Source organism: Vicia villosa, linkage group LG2 (genome assembly GCF_029867415.1).
Source record: "Vicia villosa cultivar HV-30 ecotype Madison, WI linkage group LG2, Vvil1.0, whole genome shotgun sequence".
Taxonomy (NCBI): Eukaryota; Viridiplantae; Streptophyta; class Magnoliopsida; order Fabales; family Fabaceae; genus Vicia; species Vicia villosa.
Window position 1 is genome coordinate 162649007 of NC_081181.1, and position 16778 is coordinate 162665784.

A 16778-nucleotide genomic window follows, 5' to 3' on the forward strand; every position below is an offset into this window, starting at 1 on the left:
TTGGTTCTTAGTCTTGTATACCTACTTTGTTTTAATTATTGCAATCAAAACTTTGTCTAGTTATTGCATTCAGTTTCCAGCATCTACGGTGTCTTGGGTAAATTTGTACTTTATTTTAGCTTAAGGGAGTCTTTTTCTTTTCTTGTTTTGCAGATTCAGATGATGATTGAACAGATCAAGGATTTGCTGAGTTTTCTTTGTTCTTGCTGGTCGGTGGTAGGTAGGTCTGCATATATTGCTTTGGAGTTGTCTAATAGATTGATTTCTAGAAGCTCAGTTAAGCTGAAGTAGGAGAACCGTTGAGCATAAGTCATGTTTTTGCTGTATAAATCATAGAAATTCCTGTACAATTTTCCTCCCAAACATACCTATTCTTAGCATTCATTTAGATTGGAAGCAAATTAAATCTATTTCTTTTTTAATTTAATGTGTTAAGTTGATTAGCAATTTCTCAATTGTTTTATCACTCTCTACATAGTTATAAATATGTAAGTTCTTCATCTATTATTTTCCTATTTGAAAAATTATACACATTTAGTGAAAAAGATTATGCTTATGTTTATTAAGTGTATCAAAACACTCTGTTTTTATGCATGGATGATACTTCATCTATTTTGTTTTTACATTTGCAGAAGCTCCTAATCAATTTCTCATTGAAGATAATGTTGGGAGAATGAAAATATGAGATATGTTGCACCTGTGATGGCTATGTAGTATGGAAGCCTTAAGGGAGAATCACAAAATTCCGAGTTAACTTCCTGTAGGTAACAATCACTCTCTCAATTGACTCATTCAATCAAAACGATAGTTTATGTTTCTAGACTTTTATTTTTACCTTAAGTGCTTATAGAAAAAGTCTGGTTACTATGGCTTCGAAAAGTTGTGACATGTTCAATCCTTCAATTTTATAAAGTGATGTTCAAATGATCCTGTTAGCTTTTGTATATTTTAAAGGAATTATAAAATGTTAAATTATATTTTCTTAGTTCCAGTATTTTGTGGATAATTCATTTAATTTTAGTGGTGTATTGTTTTCTATGAAGACTAAGAATAAAAATTTGACTTTTGTGTTTCTATTAAATAAGAAACAGAGAGTCTAATCTAATATATTAAACTGAAATAGTCTTTTTTTTAGATGATGAAAAGTGAAGACATGTTCTACACAGTTCAATAGTCTTTTCTTTAGATGATGAAGAGTGAAGACATATATGTGTTTCTAATATTTGATTTGATTTGATATAACGATGGTGTGGGATACTTTTTACTTGGATAAGGGAGTTAAATTCTATTCACTGTATGTTAGTACTTAAAGTGAACAAAGAGACTAAAAGTTTTTTATGTGGTATGAATGGTGTTCAGCTTCTTGAGTACTAAACTTCACTAGTCAAAATTGTTTGTTTTATAATTTCATTCTAAATGGTCTTCAACCATGTACTCAAGTTTAGATTGTTTTTGCTGAGCATGGTCGTGATTACATAGTTTGTGTTTGGTGCATTATTAGGGGTATATATTTTAAGACTGTTTTGAAATTTTGTGGGGATTGTTTTAATTGACCGTATTGTTCTGTTCATACTTTGCAGGTCCAGGACCGTGCGCTCGGTGGATTTTGAGAATTTCGGGCTTATATTCTGTTGATGATTTAATTATATATGTATCTGTTAGTAAACATGTGATTATGCAGAGGACACGAATTTCGGGCTTATATTAATGGTGTATATCTTTTATTTTGGTATATAATGGTATTTTATCCATGGTATATATATATATATATATATATATATATATATATATATAATGGTATTTTATCCATGGTATATATATATATATATATATATATATATATATATATATATTATTTTGGTATATAATGGTAAAAAAAAGCATAAAAAATAAAAAAAAATGTCTAAGATAAAAAAAAAAGCATAAAAAATTAAAAAAAAAAACATAAAAAAAAATGCGCAACCTACGAAAGCGCTGCTATAGGGGGGTACAAGAGCGCTTTCTGAAAAAGCGCTGCTATAGGGGGGATACGAGAGCGCTTTTCTGGATAAAAGCGCTGCTATAGGAGGGGCTACGAGAGCGCTTTCAAAAGCGCTGTCGTTACCTACGGCAGCGCTGGCTTTGGCAGCGCTTTAGTAGCCCAAAAAAAGCGTTGTAGTAGCCCTTGGCCGTTGTAGTGTAATATTTGTATACGAGAACATGAAGTTATTGATCAAAATATTGATTATTACGGGACATGAAGTTACTGGTCAAAAGATTTTTTTGTTCACTATACATTCAATAATTATTTTTTCACGGGTAACCAGATATTTTTATATTAAAAGAATATACATCTGAAACAAATGTGCGTCCCGTACCAGAACCCGTGCGAACGCACGGGTTTGTTACTAGTTTCTATGTAAAAAATTTAAATCGCTTTGTTTAAGGAGACCTTGATCATCTTGTAATTGAATTGCATTAGAAAGAATCATGACTTTAGTGATACTTTATTATACTCTAATTAGATTAATTCATTGAAATGCTTCCAAGCTCTCTTCGTATTGTGTTTTGTTTCCGCGTATTTTAAAATCTCTAATAAGATGATTGTTTTTTTGTCACGTGAGATAAAATCGTTGTTATAAAATATATATTTTTGTAGTAGTCATGAAACAATAAATTAAGTTAAGAAATTAAAAATTAATTTAATTATTTTTATTATTACAGAATATTTTATATAGAAATTAAAATTAATCAATTGAGTAAATAATTAATTATTCAATAATTAAAAAAATTTAATTAACCTTATTATTTAATTTAATAATTAATCAAATCAAACTTTTAATTAATAAATAGAAAATATAATTAAATTAAAATATATTCTTAGATAATTATATTAAAATATAATAATCAAATAATTATTCCAAAAATATATACTACCTGACTCTCAAATATTGCAGCATCTCAATGTCTCATTTTGAGACACTTTAATTTATTTATTTATTTTGATAATAGATCATCTTCATATTTACAAATATAACTCATGTATAGTTTTAAATATTAGTCTTTTATGATCATTTATCATTATCATTATTATGTTGTTTTTTTATCAAAATAAACTTAATTCATTTTCAATAGCAATTGCTGAACAATACAAGGAGGAATAATATTAAACACACTATGCCTAGTCCAAGAATTGACCGCCTTAACAAGAGTATGGGCGACCGAATTCGTTTAACGATTAATAATCTTAATCTTAAAGTTGGGAAAATTAACTAACAAAGTCTTAATAGATGTAATATTAGTTTGACATATTTTTCATGTAGTTTTATAACTTTATAAAAGCTATATGATGGATTAGTTTTCATACACAGCTGTAATGCATTTTTAATGGAAAATAAAATGTGCACGTGAGTGTGAATTAATTAAAAGTTGACAAATTTTTCAAGCAGTTGAATGTTCTTCTCACTCCCTTAACACTTGGAGACAGATCATCAATCATCTCTCAAACAGATCCAACATCAATCTTTGTAATCTTGTAATGTTATATTATAGTACATCATTATCATCATGTAACTTAATCACACTTTCTTGAGATCATAGGCGAAGCTTGGGCCCGGCGAGGGTGGGTCATTGCCCAGGCTAACCCAATTTGTTTTTAGTTAGAGTGAAAAAAAAAGTTAATATTAAATTAAAAAAACAAATAAGAAAAAAAAGAGAAACTAAAACAAGGAAAAGAAGAGACAGAAAGATAAATCGTGAGTTCGTGACCCACCACTGCCACCACCGCCGACACAGTATTTCGATCGACAGCTACCCACACCAGCACCGCCACCTCCGCCGATGACCCCTAACCTTCATTGATTCGGTAACCTTCCTTCTCCAATCTCCATTAATGTTTTGATTTTGCTAGTTTGAAAGATTCATAAAATCTTTTCCTTCCTTCTGTCAACACTATCTAACCCTATTCTTTTAACATGTCAAATAAGAATACTAATTGATCCAGCTTAATATCTAAGTTTTATACAAAATTATTCAGAAATAATTAGAATCTGAATCAGGTCAAAGAATCTTCAAAATCTGTATTTTTATATCAAGCAAGTTTTAAAGGAAGTGGTAAACATCAACCTTAATAGCACTAATAGTAAAGCTAAGAAACAAAAACCAATAAAAGTGGAAAAAATAAACACATAGTGTCACCTAAGATGAAACAAAACAGAAACTGGCCAAATAAACTTGTTGAAGATTAAGAGATTTTGCAGCAATACATTCAGGGCTTGAAGGACCATCTATGATCTAACAGATTTGTTTTATTTGTCAGGCAAATTATGTGGTATATAATTGCAACTTGCCATTTACAGGTTTGTTTCTACCATTGAATCAATAATTTTTATATTGGATTGAGTGAAATAAGATGGGACTTATTGATTCAATGATGGAAGACAGATTACACAATTTACTCTTTAAGAATTTAACAAGCCCTCCAACCTCCATGTGTAGTAGCTTCGTATACATTACCATAGAAAAGCTTTTTCCCTTTGGCATTTTAAAAAAAATGATTATGTAGAATAATTTAAATGATTTTAGATATTGGAGAGAATCATGCAATTTTATCTTGTACTGATGCAGCATTATTTTTTTTTTCTTTTCTTAGTTATTTCAGCATTGATAGAAAATAGTTAGTCCCTAATCTTTAGGCATAGGTTGATTGTATAGAAAATACTGTTGTAACTCTATTTAAACTAGTATTTGTATTTGTATCCATTTTGCCTACCCTTGTTTATAGTTTTATTGGGCTTATTGTAATTAATTGTTTGATTTGTTTTATTCAATGACAAAGATGAGGAGATTTTTGGTTGATAGAGAAAGTACTGAGAATGTGAATGTTGAGCAAGCGGAAGCCGAATTACAATCACTACCTAATAATGTGATGGATGAGTTTAATCCAAATGAGATTGTGCGTGATCCAGGTCTTAGGAAACAAATTAATGAGTATGCTCCGGATATTCAAGACCAAGTGAGGAGGGCATATATATTGAAGGGTCCAATGCAACCAGATTTGACAAGCTTTCCTCGTACTTTATTTGGAAGTGCTATAAGAATTATGCATGGTTAGAATATAGTTAGATAAAAGATGCAGCTTATTGTTTTTATTGCTTTCTCTTTAAGAAACCCGGGAGGGCCGAGCACTTTGGTTTTGAAGTCTTCACTAAAAGTGGATATAAAGATTGGAAGCATGCATCTCAAGGCTTGAAAGATCACGTTGGTAGTCATAATAGTTTACATAACTCATGTGTCAAGCACTACAATGATTATAATAATCAAAGACAGAGTGTGGCTAGTAAGTTTGCTAGAGCAACCAAGGAATCAGAAGAATTGTATAAGATTCGTTTGACTTGTTCTGTAGATTGTTCAAGATATCTAATTGCACAAGGCATGGCTTTCCGTGTCCATGATGAATCCTCTAATTGCACAATTCATGAATTTGCTATAATGTGTGTAATTTACACACACTATAGCAAATTCATAAATTAAAATTTTAGTAGGGGTCATTGTCTTGTATTTCATTCTAGCTCAAATGTTTAGGTTGTAGTGTTTTTTACCTTTATAGTGGGGCCACTGCCTACACATGGCTGTAGGTAGGTTCGTCCCAGAGTGTAGTATATTAGTTATGATACTTTTGTATATATAGATATTTCCTTTACTAATCAATATATTAGAGAAGCATTTTCTTTGTTGTGAAAAACAATGGCGGAATTATAAATTATAGTAGGTTTTTTTTTACAAGAAATTCGTAAGGGTAAGAAAAAGTAGAGGAGTAATAAAAATACAGATTTGTTATAACTGTTATTCTTTATTTTTTGCTATCAATTAAGATTACAAGTGTTACAAGAATAAATAAATAACTTTCTCACCCTAAATTAGAATTTGCAGTATGCAATAATGAGAGACTAGTATGTTATATTTATAATAAATCTAACATACTACTTAAACAATTGAACATAACAAACATGCCCAATTAATCATGCTAACAAACCTAGGATTTTTGACATCTGCATGCTTGACCTCACTTCGACTACAACATACACTACTTCGACACCAGCATGTGAGTGACCTTCGACTGCATGTAAACCTCTGTCGAACTTGTCGAATCACGAAGCTACCCTTCGATCCAATAGAGTTCGATTTAATATCTCACATTCTTTTATTCATCTTCTTTGAGCTAAAGCTTATCATAAATTTTTTGAGTTTGTTTATCTCCTAATATGGTATCAGTCACAAACATTCATTGATTCCTCTTTTTCTTTGAATTTGTAGATTATTCTTCTATTCAACACCAGACTGTTAATGATGATTCTTCTTCTTTGAATTTCTATGTGATTATTCTTTGTTTATCTCATAATACTTTTGCAACGCCATTACTAATGACTCATTTATTTCATTTTTAGGCTTGAATCCTCCAACACTTCTCACGCATATTTAGTTGGTCATTTGTTCAGACATACACTAAGGATATGTCACATGCTTTTGCATTCGTCCGACTTAGAGGGAATTAGACTACGGAGCAATATCGAGTGTATCTTGACCACTTAGTAGCAAAGGACATACACTTCCATACTTACGTCACCCACCGTGAGACACGTTTCTTTGACAGCATACCTTTATTATCAGGATGGTTTGCTTATGGTTCACGTCTGATCTATCCTAATATGCCTGAGTGCATCGTGCGGAAATTCGGCTACAGGAAATTTCTTCACAGGGACCCTTTTGTGTGTGCTCATCCCGCTATCTCAATCATCTGGTACTGGGTGAGGCACAAATTACCATAACTCCTAATGACTATAGCTATGTATACAGTTACGTCCAATGGTTCTTCAGGTTGTCACATCCTTATATGATACAAGATGCTCTGGGAAATCTACCTAGGCCAGCTCATTAGGAGATATTGGAGAAAAAGCATGCTAGGGGCATATCATGTTGTTGATATGTTTTCCTAGATGACGTCGTATAATGGAAATTGGGCAGACGAGTATTGATAGAAGACTATTTTCATATGGCTCGAAGGCCAGAGACGCTGTAGATGTCATAATGGGGGAAGAATGGGAGACACTGTAGTACATGAGGCGGCGTAGGAACAAAGGGGGCCGAGTCTGTCATACGCAATAGTTTCTAATACTTATATTATGAACACTATTATCGATTGTATTTTATTTTGACTTCATTTGTACTCTAGATTTATTAATTTATATATGTCCTTTTTATCGTATCTATTGTATGGTTTAATTAATACAAAATTAATGATAGTATAGATATGATAGCTCGTCGAATTCATCAAACCATACTTAAATAAATGTCAAAAATTACTGTCTAGTGTGGTTTCGGAGATGGATCTCCAAATTCTATCTGATGTGCGTATGAAAATGCATCTTCGAAATAATTTATGTTAAAATAGGATGCTGCACTGACAAATGTATAGGGTGTTCATGGAATTATTCCGGAAATACATCTCTAACATAAATTTTGGATAAAATATGAAATTCAACTCAAGTGACCATAATTTTGATAAAACAAAAAATACGTTGGAAAATACAAAATCAAAATTTCAAATTCAAATTTTTATAGAGAACTTTTCCACTACTTATAGTGAGATTAACAATTCATTTGTATTCTGCACTCCACCACCTATGCCTCACATCCTATATTTTATTTAAACTATATATAAAATTTACTTTATTTATACATTTCAAAACATTTAGCAAACTTTTGCAACCTATTGTACAAAAAGCCAAACTTACTGTAAATTAGAAAAACATAAAATCTAGCATTTTATAGATAAATATAATACGCACTTGTGCTCTTTTACGGTATTTATCAATTGCATTATAAAATCTAGGATGAGCACCACATTTTAAAATGCTTTTATTGAGAGTTGAATTCAAGACCTCCCGTTTACTAAACGGGTGTTCTAACCAACTGAGCTACGAACGCTCGATATTATTTTTAACACTTCTACATTTTTAAAGAGTGGCAAAAAGATAAGGTATACCACAGATTTTAAAAAAGAGAATTGATTAGTAATTGTTAGTTGGTTTAGTGGTGAGTGATGTTAGATTTGATAGGAAGAGTTACGGTTTGATCTTTCGCAACTGTGATATAAAGGGGATTGGAACTACTTGATGTCTCACCTGGTAGAAAAACATCATATACAAATTTAAAAATATCTTTCAGGTTTTGGAAATGTATTTCGGACGCAGTCAAGAGTCTCTATGAAACATGTCCTAAATGAGTTTGATCGAAAAAATATTTATAATTTTTCGGAGTTGTGAAGCGGGAATTTGAAACGCCGGCATCTAATCAAAAAGTTAAACAGTCATAAAGAATCATACACACGACTATACGGGAATGTTTTATGCAATATATGAATCTCATGTTCCTTGCATTAGTGGATCGGTACTTTAGGGAAATATTATGAAGATGTTAAAAATATTATGAAGATGTTCCTTGCGACAATTGCGAGATCGATTGAAAATATTATGAAGATGTTGAAATGTCCATCTTGATTTTCAAATGTAATGTGTGACTTATGTTAACGATTATCTATGTAATTTTCATTTTTTGTTAAGTTATCAAAATTAATTTGTCTTTGTTTCTGCATTTGTTTTGTTTAAGCATTTATTTTATGGTTCAGTGTACTAAAGTGCATCCGAAAATGTAATTTCTAATTTTAAAAGTAGTTTTGATTCTTCACGAGGGTGTGGAAGCAACATTAGTGCGTTAAGCAGTTTTTTTAAAAAAATGCAGACAATATTACATTTAACTAGAGCCGTCAAATAAGCCATATATTTGAAAGTCCCACTTATTTAGCCTCATTAAAGCCCTAATATATTAAGCCCCTATTATTGGAGATTTATTTTGAAATTTTCTTTACAGACCCCCTATGGGGAGAACCTCCAGCGAAAACTCAAAAATACCCCTACTTCAGAAATGCATTTTCGAAATAATTTCTTTTTTAGATTTTTCCAGAATTCGGAGATGCATCTCCGAAAAAAATGGGATTTTGGTTATTTTGGAGATGCATCACCGAAGTAATTTTAATATAAATTTCAAATTACATAGTTTTTCAAAATAATAAATAAAAATATAAAATATAAAAATTATTTTAATAATTAATTATGATAAAAAATCATTTTTCATTTAGTTTAAAAAAATTAAAAGAAAATTTTGTCTTAATTTTATTTAATGAATAGATAAATTTTATATTTAGTTTTATATAATTTTAAATTTACTTATGAAATTAGAATGTTTTTAATTTATATAAGTTAGTAAAATAATTATTAACTTTAAAATTGTTTAAGAAATTTTGTTTATAAAATGATTTTTTATAACTATAAAATTGTTTTTGAAAATTAACTTATAAAATAATTTCTTTTATATATCATAAAAAAATAGAAAATAAATATCTTTATTATTATTATTATTATTAATTTTGTATATAAAAATAAAACGTTAATTTAAATATTTATTAGGTTAATATTATTATTATTATATCTTAATTATAATGATATATATTTAATAATATATTTTAATTAATACAATTAATTATATTATTAATTGTATTGACCTTGATTTTAATTTTTTTAATAATTATTGAATTTTTTCGGAAATACATACCCGAAACATTTCAAGACCAAAATTTGAAATATTTCGGATATGCATACCTTTTTTTGTGTTTTTTAAAATACATCTTCGAAAACAGTTTTTTTTTTGTGTTTTCGGAAGCGCACTTCCGAAATCAACTTTTTTTCAGAAAAAAAAGTGATTTCAGAGATGCATCTCCGAAATATAGAGGTATTTTAGAAATTTCGCCGCGGGTTTTCAAGAAGATAGGAGGGTCTTTAAAGAAATTCTCTTTATTTTAAGCCCTAAAATTGTAGGCCCTTTACATAATATATTTTTTTTGCCCCATTGAGAGGGCCTTATTTTATTTTATTTCAAAACTTGCACAATATTCTATTTGCACCAATATTCAATTCTCTTCTATTTAACAAAGAGTTGTAATTATTCATTTGTTAAACAAAAAGTACTTTTATTTTAAAACATAACCCTTTGATTCTTAAATCACACTTATAGTAGTAGCCATATTTTTTTCTGTCTTTGAAACCACATCGGTAATAATATCTACATCTTGCTTCAACTTCCCACGCATACTTATTAAAAATTTAAGAATTATAATTACTCATTTGTTAAAAAATACTTAAATATTTAATAAGTTAAGAATTTAAGAATTATACTTGTTTATTTGTTAAACAGAGAGTACTTTTATTTTAAAGCCAAATTAATGAAAGAGACTAAAGAGAAGTACATTTGTTAAAATCAAATTTATTTTTTGTTTTTGTTTATTTATATCTTTTAATCTTGTAACGAGTGAAAGTATTATTTGAATCATTTTATATCTGTATAATTGATTTTCCATTAAAAAAGGCTAATTGATTTTCCATTAAAAAAGGCTAATTGATATTACTTCATATAATATGATTATGTTATCGTAATTTGTTATGTTAGTGGAGGTTTTCATTGACAAGATAATAGTGAAATTATTTATATAAGTTGATAATAAATAAGTGTTTAGTAACTGCATAATGATAATCTATAAAATATGAGCTTTATTTTTTATTTTAAAAAAAAAATTTAATCTTTTTTAAAAAGTTGTTTTATTTTGAATAATTTTATAAGATTTTAAAAAAAAAAATCATTTTCTATTTTTCATAATTATGTTTTTATTTAAATTTTATTTGGGCCTTATGGTCTCCTTTTGAATTTTAGGGCCTTCTAACTTTAAGCCCTATGTATTTGAGGATTTATTATTGTTAAACTTTTTTAGGCTCTCTTATTATTGAGGTTAGGGGCCAAATTAATTGGCCCCTTAAATTGACAGCTCTACATTAAACAGCAAAATAATTGAAGAAAATATACATTGATTTTTATTTTGAAACGGTAATAATGGAAAGTGTGTACAATTTTTCTTTTTCATTGAATTGTTGCGATTTTTAGAGATTATAATAATAACATTTTAAATTGTAAAAACTTTAAAAAGTAAATTAGGAAAAAGGTTAAACTTATTAATTTAAAATTTTGGCAGTCTTTATTTAACATTAAAATAGATATTTGCACCTCACCAAAAAAAAATAGATATTTGTATTTTCAAAATATCAACACTAAAGTTTATTTAAATAAAATAACAATTTCCAAATTTTAAAAAGATTTTTTTGTATAATTCATAGTAACGCATAGTCAAATAAATATAAACTGTAAGCCATTAATAGCAATGCACATGAAGTTTGAATCACAACAAAGTATCTATTGTAAATGAATAATTATAAGTACTAATGAGCTTAACTATATCACTAATCATTTGAAAGAAGTAAAGAAATAATACATAATGTAAACAAATTGCACTAATCCAAGAAAACAACAAGTCTCAAAAATTGCACAAAAAATTCTAGCTCTCTCTTTAGAACCTAAAAAGTCTCAACAACAAGAAACTTGAATCTTTGTTGTCAAATTTGATGTTTTTTGGTGCCTAAAATTCTCACCTTGTTTATCATCTAAGATCAAATGTCTCCTAAACATAGCTATGAATGCTTCAACTCTTTCATTCAATTCTTCCTTAGACAACACTTCCACATGTTCATCTTCTTTTTCATCATCATTCTCATCAATCTCATTCTCAACATTAACATGATGAATGTTACTAGTACTAGAAATAGTACTATTCCAACTTTGTTTTTTGTAACATTCCTTATCTTCTTCAATTTCTTGAGAAATCTCACATACCCTTTTCTTCTCTTTGTCATCATTTTTGACATCTTCAACAGTGCTTTCATTTTCTAAATTTCTACTACTACAATAATTTGGATTCATTGACATGTAAAGAATGGCTAATAAAATCACATTGAGAATTATGAACACATAAGAACGCCATTTTTCAACTAAGAAACTCTTTAGACAAACCATTAGAAGAAAAGTACCTAATGTGAACATTATACTTTGTATACTATCTTCATTGAACTCTTCTTCTTTAGTTTCTCTCTCATAATCACTTTTCTTCATCTCCATATTGGAAGTTTAAATTTTCTTGATGTTTGGTTAGTGTTGTGAGGTAAGGAACTTGAAAACTTGACTATAAATGAATGTGAGAAAGTGGTTTTCATGTGGAAACAAGAATGATAGTTTTGTTAGTGATGTAGGGGACTTGATAACCACAATAAAAGAGTAAAGTAGTAATGATGAGAGAATATAACAAGGCGAGATGTGAATGTGAGTGGTGTAAGGTGATGAGGAGACATAACACAAACTAGGAATGTTGCTTTGTCACAAATACTATTTGTTGATATGATTTTCTTATCCAACTTATAATCAATTAGAGAATTTTTGGTTTTGGCGTGCAACAGCAAATCCGCTCAATAGTCATTAGCCTTAGTAGTGATAGGTTTGTGACATAGGCACATAGTGAAAAAAAACTCTTATGATAAGAAAGTATAGAAATTATGTAAGTTAGCACATGGGAAATTTTGGATAATTTGTCTTGCCACCTCCCACTCATTCTGACACTTCTTGGAGTCATGCTTTTTACCATTATACTCTTATTCAATTTTTTTGATTTTTTCAAAAGTGTCGTGTGTTATTGGATTTATTCATATAATATCGAATTGTTTAGTTTTGGGGAATTTTACATGAGTTTATACAAGACTTTTGTTAAAAATATTGGAGTTTATGAATTTTTATGAAGAAATATATGATATTTTCAAAATATCTGATACAAATATATGAAGAAATATCGGATTTTTCAAAAAATTCGATGCTAGACAATTATATTGTTATAAAATTTTCTTCGTAACTAAATGCTGGTAATACTAGGTACCGCATATATTGAGAAATCTAGTACATACTAAATTTTTTCACAGTTTTAAAAAATCCAGTAGATAATAGGTTTCTTTAACAGTTTTTGTTTTTTAAACTAAGTTTTTGACATATATACCAAATGCTTTTGTATTAATAGTATCTGTACCGTCACAATTAACCAAATACAATATACACATATAATGAATAATGTATTATAATATCAATGCAAAATAAATTATGTTGAGTTTCTAACTTCTTTTTCCTATTGCTTTATATGTTCCGCATATGTTGTTTTCCATGATCCTGCACATTTACTACAGTTATATCTTTAATGGTTAGTGAAAGGAGGCAATGGACAATCGGGTTTCAACTTTACCTGAATTCAATGATTGTTGTTAACAAACGAACTACAATAAGCTTATGTATATTCGCGACATGGATGGAGATACCACTAGTGGAAAGAAAGTGATGTTAAGGTTCTTAAACAACGAGAACAATATGACACTGTATCTAGAAGCAATAAGGTAATCAATATCAGGAATTGTCATACATTTGTCACGACCCTGAACTCCCAATGTAGTTACTCGCAACGAACTCCTAACTTTAGAGACCGTGTTATAGAATATATTGAAACAATTGATGATTTTGATATACTTCACCATTTAACTGTGTTTAAACCAAAGACTACGACTCTTCACGCAATCCAAGTAAATTTGCAATAGCACGAAAACCACAATTTACAGCAAGCTCCACATCAACAATATCATCAATATAGTCATGTAAGAAAGCTGGAAACTTAGTCAAGTAAAGATGTCTTGCAGACTGACTAGACGGTTGACTTGGAGTTGGTTTTGTACATGATATTTTTGTTGTCTGACTTCCTTGCGAGCCCTCAACAAACTCCCACTATGAAGGATCAGGATGTACATCACTCTCTTGAATCTTTTATTCTTCTTATTTCACTTATTTGGCTTATACTTCTCTAGTGTTAGACGCGTGGAAGTTGTAGATGGATGTGTTAGTGTCCGAACATTTTTTCATTACTCTCTGACCAAATATATCTAATGTACTGAAATACCTCTTCAACTCTTCTCACTCTTCTTCTAAATCCAATTATGTCTCATTATCTTCATGAGTGACTTTGTGCTCTTCAATGTTTAATTTCTTTCAAAACACGTGAATTGATTCTAATGGAACAATTTCACCTTGTATTTGAAGACCTGCAAGTTGACATGCACAAGGTAACTCATGTAAGTTATAATGAAGCAAACATGTGAATCTTTGTCAGAACCAACAAATGTTACTCTTTCAGCTCCTTTGTAACGTGGTGTATACAATATCTTAAAACGAAGTCGTGCAATATGGAGTAAAATGAAGTGTTATACTGGTGCTCAATATTGACAATACTTTTTTTGAAATGATACTCTGATTGAACCTATTTTCAACTTTATCATGGTGTTCACAGCATCCCAACTTCTGCATAAATCTCTCCGGCTAGTAGTCAACATATTTTTGTGTCTCCAATGAACAGACTCAACCCTAAAAAACATAATTAAAAAATATGTTATAATTTGATAATTAGTATTGTAATACAATCAAAGTCACAACGATGTACCTATTCATTGTCGTGCTTCCAAAATGAGTCACCTTATTAGTCCATGCAGCGATAAACTTTTCTTTATAGGGTGTCAACCATGTTTCGTGCACATACTGAACAAATAAAGGAATATTGACACATACTACCTCAAAATGCTTCAAGTGTTCCACAAACTCAAACTCCATATTTGAATACATGATTTTGTTCCATAGATCCATATCATGTTCTTATCTATTAGGTGCGACATAGTCCTTACACTTCATACTAACATTTTTTAAATATGGAAAAGACACAACAGATAAACTGAATATGGGAACACAACTTCCATGGAATTCATCAACGCGGGTTTTCGATCCATCACCAAACCTTCTCCAGCAACTTCTTATATGCGAATAACTTTTTCATCTTCTTTATTGCCCATGTGAAGTTTTCCTCCCTCTCATGTTCCAAATAGGAAAATCCAATCGAGAACGTCAACTACGTTGATGTAACACCAACAATCTCAAGTAGTGGAAGTTGATACATGTTTGTTTTGAATGTGCAGTAAATAATCAACACAATATGAAATTTAATCAACAGCTTTCAAGTTTTCATGTAAAGGGAAAGTTACATTTATGGGGGAAGACATTACCTGTTTGTTTTGTATGTGCAATAAAAAATCAACACCAAATAAAACATATTCAATAACTTCACTAATTAGGATGTGTCTAAAAGATATCAGTAACAATTTTTGTTTCAGGCCTGTTTCTGAATCAGTACATGTATTTCTCATTATGAATTAAACTTACTAGATGTTGCATTTTAGGTAATGGACCTCTCTTACTAGTCATGTTTGTAGATCTTGCCTTGTACATGTGCGTAACGTTCATTAGGTTTTATGGATCTCTATCTTTGAAAGCAACAACTATGTACTTCGGAGCTATATTGTATTTTGTCATATCATTCACAAACTGTCTTCCATCATATTTTAAACAGTCTAACATGACATGTCCATCTAAATTCGTAGCTAGTTAATGATTATGAAATCCTCATGTGTATCATGTTTTTGAAATTGATAGTTACATAGTTGGATAAACTTGTTTTATAAGTCATTATTTTATTTTATTTTATTTATTAAATTTTTTAATGGTCAGACTCACGCATTTATAAATATGAAAAGTGGACAATTTTATATTTAAATTCATATTCGTTCACACATTATCATAGTTAATAATTGAATTATACAGAAAAAAATCATTATTTTATTTCAGAATTTGAATTTTCTCTCCATTATGTCCCATTATTTTATTATTTTACCAATTAATAGCAACCTAGAGAAAGTTTACAATACTCACAAGAAAAAGAGAAAATTTAAAGTAATACAAAGTATCTGTTGTACAATTATAAGTACTAATTAGATTAATTATCACTAATAATTCGAGTGAAGTGAATATATAATTAATAATGTAAAGAATATGTCTACTACAAATTGCATCAATCCAAACAATGTAGTACCAAGAAAACATCCTTAATCAATTAGACCAAAATAACAAATAAAAATAAAACAAAAAATTCTAGCTCTCTCTTTAGAACCTAATAAGTCTCAACAACAAGAAACTTGAATCTTTGTTGTCAAATTTGATGTTTTTTGGTGCCTAAAATTCTCACCTTGTTTATCATCTGAAATCAAATGTCTCCTAAACATAGCTATGAATGCTTCAACTCTTTCATTCAATTCTTCCTTCGACAACACTTCCACATGTTCATCTTCTTCTTCATCCTCATCAATCTCATCAATCTCATTTTCATCAATCTTATTCTCAACATCAACATGATGAACATGATGAATGGTACTAGTACTATTCCAACATTGTTTTTTGTGACATTCTTTATCTTCTTCAATTTCTTGAGAAATCTCACATACCCTTTTCTTCTCTTTGTCATCATTTTTGACATCTTCAACATTGCTTTCATTATCTAAATTTCTACTACTACAATAATTTGGATTCATTGACATGTAAAGAATGGCTAATAAAATCACATTGAGAATTATAAACACATAAGAACGCCATTTTTCAACTAAGAAACCCTTTAGACAAATCATTACAAGAAATGTACCTAATGTGAACATTATAGTTTGTATACTATCTTCCTTGAACTCTTCTTCTTTGGTTTCTCTCTCACATTCACTCTTCTTCATCTCCATATTGGAAGGTTAGATTTTCTTGTTGTTTGCTTAGTGTTGTGAGGTATAGAACTAGAAAACTTGAGTATAAATCAATGAGAGAAAGTGGTTTTCATGTGGAAGCAAGAATGATAGTTT

At 29.5% G+C, this 16778-nt stretch overlaps 2 protein-coding genes across 2 annotated transcripts; both read right to left on the bottom strand.

The window, feature by feature from the left end:
- Window positions 1-11387: 11387 nt before the first annotated feature.
- Window positions 11388-12107, bottom strand: LOC131647296 (uncharacterized). Its single transcript, XM_058917204.1, has one exon. The coding sequence runs from the start codon at window positions 12091-12093 to the stop codon at window positions 11506-11508; it is 588 nt and encodes a 195-aa protein (XP_058773187.1). The 5' UTR covers window positions 12094-12107; the 3' UTR covers window positions 11388-11505.
- A 3802-nt stretch (window positions 12108-15909) lies between these two features.
- LOC131647297 (uncharacterized) lies at window positions 15910-16778 on the bottom strand. The gene has a single exon (XM_058917205.1). It carries the CDS (start codon window positions 16659-16661, stop codon window positions 16059-16061), a length of 603 nt encoding a protein of 200 aa, XP_058773188.1. The 5' UTR covers window positions 16662-16778; the 3' UTR covers window positions 15910-16058.